This window comes from Cygnus atratus, chromosome 2 (genome assembly GCF_013377495.2).
Source record: "Cygnus atratus isolate AKBS03 ecotype Queensland, Australia chromosome 2, CAtr_DNAZoo_HiC_assembly, whole genome shotgun sequence".
In the NCBI taxonomy this organism is placed as follows: Eukaryota; Metazoa; Chordata; class Aves; order Anseriformes; family Anatidae; genus Cygnus; species Cygnus atratus.
Window position 1 is genome coordinate 17,192,501 of NC_066363.1, and position 14,529 is coordinate 17,207,029.

At 42.4% G+C, this 14,529-nt stretch overlaps 1 protein-coding gene across 3 annotated transcripts in view; it reads left to right on the forward strand.

Moving 5' to 3' along the window:
- Positions 1–14,529, forward strand: part of MKX (mohawk homeobox) — a 46,396-nt gene that overhangs the window by 9,229 nt on the left and 22,638 nt on the right. For 2 of the 3 annotated variants that reach the window (XM_035545471.1, XM_035545473.2), the window contains exons 4-5: positions 195–348; positions 1,584–1,919. In XM_035545471.1, the coding sequence (XP_035401364.1) occupies positions 195–348; positions 1,584–1,919 (490 nt within the window). Of the gene's footprint in view, positions 1–194; positions 349–1,583; positions 1,920–10,806; positions 11,623–14,529 lie in introns of those variants that run through there. The other variant, XM_035545472.2, reaches the window with a different exon arrangement.

Consider the following 14,529-nt stretch of genomic DNA (forward strand, 5'->3'; position numbering starts at 1 on the left):
AACCTTCTGAGTTATCTGAGGTTTCTGCTCTGCTCAGTGACAGTTTCACAGACTCCTGGTGCCCCACGGTTGAGGGATATTTCCCTTATTTGCTGTCTCCTTAGGGCACATGTAAAACTTGTGTAAACTGTATGGGTTGGATTTGTTTATTTGCATTGTTTTCAAGGGAAACTAACGCATTCATTTTTAAGCAGGTGTCGAACTGGTTTGCCAATGCAAGACGTCGCCTTAAGAATACGGTCAGGCAACCAGACCTCAGCTGGGCTTTACGAATAAAGCTGTACAACAAATACGTTCAAGGAAATGCTGAAAGACTTAGTGTGAGCAGTGATGACTCGTGCTCTGAAGGTTTGTTGAGGCATTTTAAATCAACTAGATGATTCTGTGATTCTGTGAATTTTACACTGATTAAAATACATTTAGAAAGTATCAGATATCATAAGTTGGCTCTGATTTCTCACAACATGCCCTCAGTGCAGCCACCTCTGTGAATTAGGGGCCATTTTTGGCTCACAAATACTACTGGGAGCAGTTGCAAAACACTTGCAAAATGGGATTGTGTAGGTTATTCAAGGGTAACAGTCTGGTTGCATGTTATTTGCCTGCTTTGTGTAGCTTTGCTACTAGAAAGATAATTGCCAGTTCATTCAATTCTACAGGCATGTTGTGCTTTAAAGCTAAAAATGGTTTCATTTGTCAGTGTAAGGAAATGAGAAGTCTCTGGACAGTTATTTTCCTAGATGGAAGGGCTACATCAATATCACATCATTGAGAGAATCTGATTAACTGCAGTGGGGCTTATTGTGTGCTTAACTAGAAATTACTGTATTTAGTTTGTATTTTACCAGCAAGCATTTACCTTAAAGTTTCTCTGAAAAAATCTCTCTCTTGCCCAAATTAACGAATGTAGGAACTTTTTTAATAGTAGCCTGTATTTTTTTAATACAACGTTGTTACTAATCATGTCTGTACTCTTTTCTGCCAGTTGTGAGAAAAAAATGCTACAGAACATTGCCAGAAATGTGTATGTGAATTTTTAAAAGAATGGTTCAATTTGTACTCAGATTCAATTCTATTTGTTCCCATTTGAGTTTGTTCTCACATTTCTTTGGTATGTACTTCCCTTTGAAAAATTGTTTGCAGGACAGCTAAAAGAGTACAGTTTAACAAAATATGCTTAAATTTGCCCCAGTATTCAGGAGAAGCAAATTCCAAGTTATGATAATAAAAATTAAGTTTATTCAACCAGATATTGAAAGGCTTAACATTAAGGCACTTCTTTTTTTTTTTCCTTTTTTTTTTCTTTTTCTTACCTGCTCTGTCTTGCTTACAAACAAATTAGCCCCAAAGACTGTTTTATAACAGCTAATTAATTTGCTATAGCAGGAACATCTGAGAATCCTGGGAACTAGTCTGAGTAATGTGTGAACAGAAGAAAATCAAAGTAATTGGCTAATGTTGAAGTCTAAAATTATTTGTCTAGTTTTAGTTATATTTATAGCAATTTAAAACATGTAGAGAGTGCCTCTTGTTAAATATTAGGTATCTGATGTATTACTGTATCTTTCTGCCTTTGTTTTCAGATGGAGAGAATCCTCCAAGAAACCATATGAATGAAGGGGGATACAACAAACCAGTTCATCACACTGTGATTAAAACTGAAAGTTCAGTCATAAAAACAGGAGTGAGACCAGAAACAAGTGCCAATGAGGATTACGTGTCACCCCCCAAATACAAAAGCAGCTTATTGAATCGCTACCTGAATGACTCGTTGAGGCACGTCATGGCTACTAACGCAGCTATGATGGAAAAAACAAGGCAAAGGAATCACTCTGGTTCATTTAGTTCCAATGAATTTGAGGAGGAATTGGTGTCTCCATCGTCATCAGAGACAGAGGGCAATTTTGTCTACCGGACAGGTAAGGGATTCTTTCTGCATCATTTCTAATACAGCTTTGGTGTTGGTGTTCCTGGAATTGTGTCACCTGGCTGGGCCTTTTACAAAAGTGGGTAACTCCTGTTCATCTTTTCCTATAAGAGAAGGAAACTCCTGTCCTTGCCTTTGTATGAGAGTGGGTAACTCCAACCCGTCCTCTCTTACAAGAGGGGATAGCTCCTATTGACCCTCACGTTCACTGAAGGAGTCCTCTCTGCAGTGTTGGAGCTCTGTGCAGTTACTGACTGCTAAATGGAGCTGGTTTGCATTTTAAATGGAGCTACAGGGCAGATTTTTAAAATGACACTTGTAGGCCTGTTTGCCAGCACTACGGCAAGCCTAAAGAGGAAGAAAACTTTTGAGTATTCTGGAGTGAAGTACCCTGTGGCCACAGCTGGAAGGAAGAGGACTTTGCATTTTCAAGGTGGCTGTTTGTGGCACCTATATGAGCCATATGCCCCTTGGTGGAGTGCATGTGACTTTCTTCCCCTGTTGTAAATCCCGATTGCTGTCCTCAGGGTGCCTTCTCCATTGTGTGGCCTTTGCCTCTCATGATTACATGGATTAATCAGTTTAGACTGGTTTCCGTACCACTCTCCAGGCACAGTGCACTGAGCTAAGGAGCCACAGACTCGGCCTTTAAAGATCTTGGTTTAATGCTTTTGAGAGGTTACACATAATTTATAGCTTTTATCTTATCAATAAAAACATAAAAGCATGATTTCCGTCATCCTTTGTGTTACCAGTCAGAGGAAGGCACGTGGGGCTGCCTGGTTCATGCCAGCAAATTGCTGTAAATCAGGGCAAGGTCAGGACCTGCTCAGGTCCCTGTAGGGCAGTGAGTGCTGGAAGGCTCCTCTTGCAAATCTTGTTCTGAATTTCCCTGGGGACATAACACAAAGGCTGTCCTCTCCTCTTTGAAAAAAATGAATTTCTGCTTCCAAATCTCTGAAGGTCTCAGCTGGCGGCTCGGGATTTCCACCCATCACAGCAGCCCTTTGTATTTTCCCTGTGAGACTGGCCCTTTCACAGGCATCATCACTTTTGGGATGGATGGATAGACATTGCTGCAATGTGCTGGAGCGCTTTGCACTGAATTAACTGTAGATTTAGATGTTGTACTTGGTTCCTTGTGGCTTCCCTGGCAGGCAGGCCGGGGTGCCCATCTCCTTTGCAGCTTCTCAAGTCTGCAGCCTTTTCCTGCCTCCTCTTTCCAAGCATATTTCACATGATTTTTGTCCCTGTGAAGGGGCGACCAGCTTTTCAGAAGGCCGAATGCTCTGGTGGGGGTAGGAGGACATTGGTACACGCAGGTTGTCAGGAGATGACTGAGGCAGGAGTGGAGGCCCCATAGAGAAACAGGATCTTGTGGGGAGCAAGAACACATTGCATGCACGATGAATACATTTCAAAATTAACTCTCTCTATTCATTTAGGGATTTTTTTTTCAACATACCAAATGCATTTGGTCCGCATTATGGTTGTGTTGTCTGCCAAGTTTTATTTTTAAGTGAAAAGTTACTCAAGAACAGATGCAGCAGCTCAGATATGTAAACTTCTGTTTTTCTGTACTTTTATACCATAACTTAAAAATGGACACAGTGACTTTTTAAAAATTGTAATAAATTTGCTACTGGATTAAGTTCTTCTTGCCAAGTTCCAAGCTGCACTGAAAAATATGGTCTCTAATGAGAAGGCTGAGACAGGCACGTTGTAACTGCACTGAGTTCACAAGCTGGGCTGGAATGACTAAAAACCGGTATATTTGTCCTTAAAGTTCATAACTGGCATTCATGGAACCCCTCTTGAGATTGTATTTAAGTCACTTCTTAAACATCTTTGTTAATGTTTTGCAGTGCCATGGCCTCTGGAGAGAACACACTAGCAGCTCTCAGGATGTAGTTTTATTCTTTTTACACCCCCAAAGCAGACAAGCAGTAGCTTGCCAATAGAAAGAAAAAGGTCATGTGCATGCTGTATATTATTTGATATATCCTACCCATATGTGAGTGCACATGCAGGAAATAATAGGTACAGTAGGCTTTTTTCAGCTACAAGGTTACAACCCCACTAATGGTTTTCTGATGATGTTGTAACATGCAGGAATTGACTCCTTCATGAAAAAGTAGATATTTTGAAGTTATCATCCCTTCATAAAACTTGTTTAGAAATAGATGAAATTAAAGAAATGATTGCTAGGTTGGGAGAAAATAAGGACGTTTTATTTTTGTTGTCTTCTCTGTGTAATTTGAACACCTGGGATGGCAGCTCTCAGTGCAGTCGTACAGCATACTTGTGTCTGTGTTCTCAAAAATAGCTGCACTCCACTTCGGTTAAGCAAAATAACAGCGTGTGTCCAACTGTGTCTCTCCTGGTAGCAGCAAGTGGATATTTCAAGTGAGATATCAGCACTTAAAAGGAGCTTGCCTCTGCAGTCCTTTGTTACACGAAGCAGCTAGCTTTTAACACAAAGGGGCTGAAGCAGAATTTTGAAGTTCCTGATAGATGTTTTAGTTTACGAAGACATTTTGAATATGATGTCAAAAAAGCACAGGGTGAAAATTGATTGACATTTTATTTTTGAGAAATGTTTGACAGTATTACTGTGCTCATAGGAGCAGGAAGTCATTTGTTTTGAAGGAAATTCTTTATTGTGCTTTCCTGAAAAAGCACCTTTTTGTAGCAGATTGTGAGCAGAAAGTTTACTGGTGGGGTCTGCTCCACGCCATGGGCCAGGCTCTGATTTCGGTCACTTCAGTGCCTGCAGTGCTTGGGGTCAGCGTGGCCACAAGCGGCTCAGTAGCCTGCACCAAATTAACAGGATATGAGCGCAGCGTCCGGTGACAGAAACAAGAAATTGCAGTTTAAAGTTTATAAGGAAAATGGGTAGTACAATTTCCCATTTCAGTCATTAACATGCTTATAAACACTGGACCATATGCTACTCTGGGTTCATGCAACCGGGAAATCCCATGTAAAGATCAAGGACAGGCTGTATAACTGGCAGTTGGGAGAATGGCCTCGCTTTGTACCTCTGCACGATTCCCGTGAGCTCGTGAGAAGCAGCTTTAGTGCTGGAGCAGAAGCAGCAACCACAAAATCTCTGTCCCTGCACGGACGGTGTCTGCACTGCTGCCTCCCCCAGCCCTGCCCTCCCTCTCGGGCTCTGGAGCTCGTGCAGCAAACGTGCACGGAGGGGATGCGGTGTGGGATGTGGGGGGACAGGGTACAGCCAGCTCAGAAAGAACAGACCAGAAAAGGCTGTGAATATGCTTGGATATGCCACATATGTAAGCGGTTCTGTCGTAAGCTGATATGCTTACATATATATAATGTGGCATACGTGAATGTGTTCGCTTAAGGCAGAAATTTTCAGTTCAGATTAATCCTTGTGCAGGTATAATATATAAATATATATAATTGGCCAAATATGTCTTAAACTGACCACTGAAAGGCTTGCTTCAGTATTTTTGTTTAGTTAAAAATCCATGTTAGAGAACAAGTTTTCATTAAGTCCTTGGCAGGCTTTCACTCGCAGCAGGTTCTCTGTATGACAGGGATAAATAAAACCAGACTCGCCTATCTCTATTTGTTGCCCAAATGCACATTGAAATAACAGTCTGGCTGCAACAAGCACTTCAAAAAACATATAGCAAAAAGACCTAATAATGTTTGTAGTGAAGGTGGATGGAAATCTGAAACACCCACGCCAGTCTTTGTTTCATGGATTACCAAAACGCCGACTTGCTCTACAAGTCCTGTGTCGTTGGTCACCTGCAGAAACAAAACGCTCTGCATTGTTACAGTTCAAGGAAATGAAAAAGCCCAGCTTTCTGGGATATCGCTGTCTGGTGAGCTGTGTTGTGTAAAAGAAAGCAAAAATTAAACCGAGAGGGAGAGAAAGAGTGTTGAAATGGCAGGACAGGGAGCTTTCTAACTTCTTTATGCGGGCAGTTTTCGTTGATTTCCCTTTATATGTTACTTAGCCCAGCAGAAAAGCCAGAACAAATAAAAATAGTGAGGAAAGTAAAGACTTACAGGCCTGGGAAGGAGGGTGGCTTTAAAAAAATCTTGAATGACTGTTTGATTTTTGAAAATGTTTGATCTCTATTTTTAGGCATTTATACTCGGGAGTGTGTTTAGTTTCTGATGTTTTCATTACTGCTGCCTTTTTCTTTCCTCTCGCCTTCCTTTTTTTTTCTTTCATTTGGATCATGCAAAGTTTGTGATTTATAAAGCATGATCCTGGGACTCTTACTGCAGCACACTGAGCATCTCTGAGGCAGCGCTCAGCACGCTGCAGGAGCAGGCCCACATAGAGCCCCACTTAGATATTAGGGTGTAGGCATTCACATACGCACTGTGCAGACACAAAACTGTAGAACAGCCCTGTGGTTTTGTGTGGTCCTTGCCAAATTTTCCTCTCAATTTAACATTTTTAGAAATTAACATGTAATTTAAAAACGAGCTATAAAATTTAAAAGCATAATGTGAGCACAATGGAACCTGTTTTCAGAAATGACTCAAGGGACCAGCAAAAGCTGCGAGCATTAGTGACTTTTGCAAGTTTAGTCTAAACGGTGCTGGAGACCTTGGGGATACCTTAAAATAAATGCAAACCTGGGAGAGTTGAAGGAGGTCCTTGTTGCAGATCCTAATGTTCTCCAGAAGCGAAATTAAAAAGGGGACTGTCGAGTACACTATTAAATGCACAAAGCAGCGCAACTGCAATTTGAAGGTTGCACATTTAAGATTGTATTTCTGCAGGAATTTTATTATTACATGGCCAGATTCATCGACACTGAAATAGTGTAGAATTGAGAACTGGGGAGCGGATTGCTTTTAATTTGCTCTTCTGTCGTTTTTTTCCTAAAGAAAGATTAAGAGGAAACTGCTTTGCTACAGGGACAGCATCAAGTTTAATATTTATAATGATAGCCCAAACTTGAGAATTTTAAAGATCCTGCCTGCTCCGCTCCCAGTTAAGTTGGTTGTTTGCTTCTTGCATTTCTTTCAGTCTGAATAGCGGAAATCAAATAAGCTCTTCTTTCTAGTTCTTCTTCCCAGCCTCCTCTAGTTTCTTGATTTCTCAACATTTATCTTGCAAGTGGAATGGGTCATTATTTCTACATGACAGAATCTTTTTATTTTATTTTATTTTTATTTTTATTTTTTGAAATGTATCGGTTTCAACCAAAATTTCTCAGGTAGCAGAATGGAGGAAGATCATGCTGTGCCGGGCGGCTCGGCCGAGAGTGCAGGGGCCGAGCATCCTCCCCAAAGCCTGGGCATGGGGGCTGCTGTGGCAGGGGAGACCTTCCCCTCCTGAGGGTGGGGGGGAAGCTCCTTTGTTAGTGGCTTTTCTGAGCCATTTCTCTCCACTCCCTGTTCTGAAATGGGCAGTTCTGTAGGAAGAGGGAGTATTTGTTTTCTCACAAGTGCTGGGTGCAAACACCGTGCATCCTTGTTTTATGTGTTTGTTTTCAGATATAGATGATTATGCATGTTTTGGGCTCTGTTTTTGGTTTTGTTTTTCTAAAACCCAAAGGTTTAAAAATTCTGGAGATTGGGTCATGTGTTGGGCTTGTGATAGCAGCATGTTCGTGGATGCAATTGGGTGTCATTGTGGTGCAGACAGCAGGGAGCAGGGGAAGTGCCCGTGCACGTCTGCTGCTGTTTCTGCTTTGGTTGATGCCACAGTGAATTTTCTGTGTACTTTGGTAAAACCGAGCTCACGCCAGCTGGTTGGCTGCAGAGCATTTTCTCCAATGCAGCTTACTTTAGGGCAGCAGCACACTTGCCTGGCAGCTCCCGACAGCATCACAGAAAACGAGATGCTTTCGCGTGAGCGATTTGGAATGGAAAGTATGACAACATTTGACAAAAAAATCAGTGAGATTGAAGAACCAGGGGGTTGTCCGTGTTTCCGTGGCCACAGGTTTCGTCTGCCCATGCCCTCACAGCAGCTTGCTGGGGCTTCTCTGAGACCATTAATGTTTCCCCAATGCAAATATTCTCAACAGCAGCCAAAAAAGCCGCACATCCCTGTGCTTGCCTGGGACCTTTCTTAGACACAGCAAGGAAAATGTATGGTGCTGTCACCAGTTGCTAACAACCATGTATTTTAATACTTCTCTTTAGAGTTAGCAAATGCTCCAGGCCAAGCCTCAGGACTCATTTATTTAGCAAAGATGTGTTCAAGGAGAATAAAATATTTATCCCCATTTCCCCATTGTTCAAAACGGCCTCAGAATTATGCTGGGTTTTAAAACCTGAGGTCAGCCCAAATGTGAATGTTGCAGGAAATTGTGTGTGTGGAAAAATATACAGGCATAAATCAGAATGTTTTCCAGTTTAAGCTGTAGGCTACATGACTAATAATGAATATAATGGGGAAATTAGTGAGAAAATTAGCAGTTAATTCAATGAATATTTAAAGACTGTGTGAAATTACCACCTGGGAAAACTGATTCAGTGAAATGGATGTGTCTCCTTCTGCCTTTCCAGAGCTAGAACAGGATTTTCCTGGGTAGCCAGATTTCTGTGCAGGTGACTTATACCAGGAACACCAGGCTTGCAAGCTGCCTCACCAGCACGGCTTCTGCCCTGGTGCCTGTGAGCGCCAGCGGCTGCAGCTGCTTCTGCTGGGAGTGGTGGCAGGCTCTGCAAAGGGAGCGCTTTCCTCCCCTCTGGGGAAGGTCCTCTGTAATCACACATTTAACTCGATATATCACTGATGGGAAAGTGATTTTGAGTGCACAGCTATGCCTGGAGGCAGATGGCCCCCTGCACTGGGTTGTGAAACATGCCCATCCTGCGCCTTGGGGCTTTGCAGCATGTGGCAACTGCACGAGAAGAAAGAGAAATTCCAGGGACAAAACCCATCCTTTTTTGCCCAGTGAGTTACTTTTACATATGAAATACATTTCCTTCATGAGCAAACACTGTCTTCGGTGCCACATATTAACACAGTATGCAATACACCAAATGTGAGCGGGAGGGGAGGGGTACGGGAAAGCTAGGCGCAAGCTGTGCTTGTCCCATCCTGTGGCAGTAAATGTGAAGGAATGGGGAGCCCATAAAAATTTTCACTTCTCTCTGGAAAAATGTCTGAACTGAAACTTCATACCTGGCGTGGGGTTCCTGCGTGTTCCAGCATCCCCCCTCTGCTTGGGATAAATACGGCGGCTTTGGGTAACCTCCCAGTGCATCCCGCACGTGGTGTTACGGCGCTGCTGTTCGTGTTGCTGCAGTTAGGGCTGTATCTGTGTTTCCATTAGAACCCTTTTAATCCACAAATTTATGACCCAGCTGTAAAAATTCAATCCAGACTGGAACTTGGCACGGGCAGCGCTCATTCTCCCATCTGTGGAAGGGATTTAAGCAGGTACATCCCAGTCGTAGTCATCGCAGCTAGGCCTGTAAATCTGGAGCACGATGACTACTGAATAAAGCTGTAACCTTCTTAGTAGTCCAGGAGTTTGAAATATTTTATGCTTATGATGAGACTCATGGAAAGCAGCTTATTTGTGTTTGATCATATACATAGTAAATAAGGGTAATGTTTTGAGTTTAACTATGTTTGCTCACAGGCACAAGCACATGCACTTTCCTTACCATGTTAATATTTTGACATGGGTGGCAAATGCATGAACGTCTGCAGGATCTTGTTCCAACACAGGGTCTGATCACTCTCAGGTAGCGCAAGAAGCTACCAGCACTAATGGAAAAAATTATCTTTTGATCATAATTAAAGAAAAATAATAATAATGAGAAATAAAAAGACCAGGTTGTTTTCTCCTGAATTGGATTTTTGACTGAGATTCTCTTAAAATATCTTCAAAACTCTTTCAATATTGAACTGCAAAATTAGTTTTATTCACCATCTCTTGTTTCTATCTAATTTTTTTTTTGTAAAAAGCTACAAGCTGGAAGTTGCCTGACCAGATAGACTAGTAATCTTATCTGATCCAGCAAATCCTATTTCCCTTTGCAGGTTTGTGGTTTTTGAAAGTCATTCCGCAACTTAAAAAACTCCTTTATGTGTTTAACTGAAATTTTTTAGGTCATTTGTCCATAATGTGAATACCAGAAACGTAATGATGAAAGCAGTTTAGTGAGACCAGACTTCTGATCCTTCGTGCGCATTCACAGAAGAGCCCTTGGGAGGGCTTTGGCACAGTTTGACGAGAGGATTGAGGGGGACCTGGAATCTCTGCGTGGGCTGCAGATGGGTCCGTACCCCGCTGCTCAGAAAACTCCTTGGTTGTGTTCAGAAAATGTGGAGAGTCTGTGGGTGGTGTGTATGAGATTTTTGCCAGCTTGATGGAGCAAGGGGAATGCTTGTAGAAACACCTGTTCCCCCCAAATGTCCCGCATCTGCCTCTCTAAAGTTCAATTTCTAGTTTCTAATTATCCCAAAACAGAAAAGCAGAGCTGGATTCTGTTTCATTCAATCCACCTCACTCCAAACGTAAAAATTTGGGTGTGAGATACAAGGGGTAGGCATGGAAATTATCGGCGGGTCCTAAACACCATTGCAGGTCTTGTACGCTTCATGGCATTAAAATGGCATCGGATAGACATTTTAGATCTGTTAAAGGAGAAACGTCAAACAGTCAAAGCAGACAAAAGGCAATAATCTAAGTGAGTTTTATGTGAGCTACAAAACAAAAGGAGCGGGCGTTTAAAGCAGGGAACTAAGTTGGAGAAGTAAGTGGCATTGTAGAAAATCTGGAAAACGTAAAAACAATTCAAACAGAAAAAGATCAGATAAACAGCTAGAGCTGGAACAGCTGAAAAGAAACACAAAAATAGGTAAGGCAAAATTGCAACGAGCCATGAAATGCGTTTTCCTTAATTTTTCACAGTGGCCTTGAAACCTGATGTTGGAGCCTCTATCTCTGTTCTTTCGCTGATGGCCAGAAGCTGAGGTTATGGTGACCAGATCGTTTGGTATGGCACTGACATTTCGAGTTAAAAGGGATTGCCAAGACTCTCAGTTATGACACTAAAATATACCGTTATTTCTAAGGCCAGTTTTCGGTCCCTCCCTCATGCCTCCACATTGATTTAGGCAACAGATGCATGAAAAGCAAAGCAGCATTCAAAATAATCCCTTAGCTGAAGCTGGAGGAAGGCTGGCTAGTGGGCTGTAGCCAAAATTCCTTAAATGTTACAATGTTTTACATTTCTAAATGTAAAAACTTTCTTTCCAATGTGAGGTACCAGCCAAACGTCTTAGTTACGGTATCTCAGAGCAAAAGCTGGCATGAGGCCTCGTGGTCATTTGCGGGTATTGACAGATTTACACCATTGAAGATCAAGTTAAATGTTGTCGGTTTCTCCATCTCCCCTTTACTTTGTCAGACTTTTTTCTCTCAGTTACTATTTGTCAGCTTAAATCCAGTTTGCTGGAAAAACGAAGGCTCCTCAAGACCTGGCTCTTCAGGAGCGAATTGCCTCAAATTCTTCCTGCTCGCCAAGCTATTTTGTAATGCATTGCAAAACAGCAGCAGGATTGCTCTCCCTGCACTGCATGTACTTTGTGGGCTAGACACTGTGGTCAGTTATAATGAGGTCTCAGTGTGCTGGAGGATTTGTCTCTGCCCCTGACTGCAGGAGTTTCATCCCAAGTCCTTTCTCCTCCAGCTGCTCCTCCCATCCCAAGGAGCGGGGTGTGGGGCTGCCCCGTTGTGGTCAGATCCGTGGGGAGCCTGGATGGTTCCCATTGCTCCAGCGTGTACATCGCGCCCTCTGCTCCTGAACATTTATGACAGTTCTGCACCCAAGGACAGGGGTGACAGATTGCATGTTACATGGGCACACTCAAACTCACCATCCTACTTTTCTCACTTTTCTGGTGGTTAGCTGGTGTAGCTTGTGGTTACTGCCTAATTCCATCCCCTGGCACTGCCATCACACCAGTGCTGTGTGGGAGCTGCGTGAAGCCCGTGGCCCTTTCCCCTCAGCAATATCAGGAGGTGCAGCTTCCTAACTGTTGATGCCCCGTAGTACTGGATGGTTAGCAACACTTTCTGAAGTGGGGAGAAGCCAAAAAATCTGTTTTGCTCTCAGCTTGAGAGACTGCAGTGATGTGTGTAGACTGTACAATCTTTCACATACTTATATATATATTAGTATATTCATATATCTGTGAAATATATTCATACTTCCATATGTATATACCTCTCTCTCTCTATACACACATTTCCTCAGTGCTCAGCAGTAATCTCTGCTGCTTTGCAGTTTTGCTGTGTTTCCTCCTTCAGCTTGGAGCTGAACAGCATTTCAGACTGGCAGTAAACTTCGTAAAAATAGGGGAAATCAGGCCCCCAGTTGTATTATCCACAAATCATTAGGTATCTCCCATTCAAGTCCCATACTGAAATACTTGCCCCAGCTCTCCTAGAAAAACCCCAAATCCCATTCATGGTGGTCAGCAAAGACGATGAGGCTGACCTGCAGGGAGTGATCCCAGTGGAGCTGATGTTTTATGCAAAGGCCTTTTTTGCGTGCCCAGACTTTGACTAAACGAAGGTAAAGAAATGCTTGTTTAAACATTTTAAATGAAATAAAATGCCAGGTATCTTTATAAGCCTGTTTTCATTTTAGTACTGCCTCCCAGCATTTCTGCTGCTGTTTTCAGTTCTCATCTAACAAGACTGTGAGTGATAATAATTTCTCCTGGCTACCAGCATGTGTAAGAATTAATTTGTGTTTGTTATATTTGTTGTGGATCTCCATATAGAAAAGATCACTAATATTTCTGAGTCCTCTATACCCCATTCAGTGCGCTTACAGATTCATATCCCCGACTCTATGCCCCATTATTTCAAAAGGGGCTAATAATTACATCAGAATAATGTTTATGTTTTCACATAATGAGTCAGTAATGAATCAGACGATTCAGAGTAATGAATGGACAGGCACTCAATGTTTTAAAATCAAGCTCTTAGAAGTGCTTGCTGTTGGACCAAGCAAAAATCCAGTGTGCCAAGATCTGGTCTGTTTTTTGAGCGTTTTGGCCCCCGATCACGCTACATGGTTTGACACACAAAGTTCATGTGTTTGCAAAGCTTTCCAAACTTCATTTGGTGAACTCCTGCTGCTTTCAGTGGGATCTTTGCTCACAGATCAAAGACTGTGACCCTCAGAGAATGTAAGTGCTCATATTTGGCACTTCCCTCATTGCTCTTCCTTCATTCCTTGCACAAAATAGGAAAAATAAAGGCTTTATTCAGCCCCACATTACTGCTGCACTTGCGGAGGTTTGAGAAGCTCTGTCATGTCTCTGCGGGAATCACAGCTGCTTGCAGACACCCCATCCCTGCCCAGAGCAGCGGCAACACCTGGACCCAAATGAGCCCACCAAAGACCTCTCCATCCATATGGCCGTGTCCTCTTTCCATCCCGTTGTCTGGACTGACTCCCTGCAGCAGCTCCACACTCCCACCACAGCCACCCTTGCCCGCAGAGAGGCTGAGTGCCACCACGCCGCATCTCCTGTGTGCAAAACAGGAGGATTTGGCAAAAAGTCAGGTCTGGGCGAGGCTGAGCAAAGGGGAGCAGAGGGGGTTGTAATGAGGTGCCTGAAGTGGGTAGGGCAGAGGCCTGGGTTCATGCTGCCCATCGGCCCCCACGTGTCTTTAAAGTTGGATTATGGCTATAGGAAAGTCAAATGCCCCAAAATCACAGATAAAGGGTAAAAGTTTATAGAGGAGACAAGGAGGGAGAAAATCAGCAAATTCCTGTGATATATTGTATGTCATCTGTACGTGACACTCTGATACCTTCAAATGCTTAAACTAAAGATGTAAATATAATTTAGTTTGTAAAAATATACCTTAGTTATAATAAAATGATAATAGTGGAACTTGGCAAAAGAGCAGCTAATAAATACTACACTTTTGAAATGTGCCTGGGATCCAAGTACATACTCTTTTACTGTGCAGTTAAAGCATGTGGCAGGACATGCTAGACCAAGATTTTCTTTTTGTCTTTCCAGTGGAAAACTAAAGTTCTTTGTTTAAGTGAAGCCCATTGGGAATTTTTCTTAAGTAAAACAAGGAGCTAAAGAATTCCATTCCTTTTTGCCAACTTTCTTCCTCCTTCAAGCCAAATTATCGATTAATGGGGCATTAAATATCAAATACTGCCTACTTATATTCATACCCATTTTTATTTAGGTTTCTTACTCTCTCATTGGTATTTCAAACACATCTGAATTAAAAGATGAGATACGGTATTGGGAAAAGGCTACCCTTTCCAAACCTTCTTGGCCTTATAAAAATAAAGGTCAGAAATATAAAAGTCATTACTCTTGCATACTTAACCTTACTTCTGATTTTTCAAAAGAAAAAAAAAAATCTGTGCTCCTTTAAGATCTTCTTCCTGAGCTTCATTCTTTGCCTTCTTCATTAGCTGTCTCCATTTCGGTACCCTATAGTTTTGCCAGCAGAGCAGCCAAGTGAATGCTTGACCATATTTTTGTCTGGCTCTAGCAAAACCGTGATCTGACAATAGAATACTTTTCTCTGGGTTTTCCTTCTTCCCCCAGGGAACCATACTTCAAGGGCAACCTGCTTGTCCAG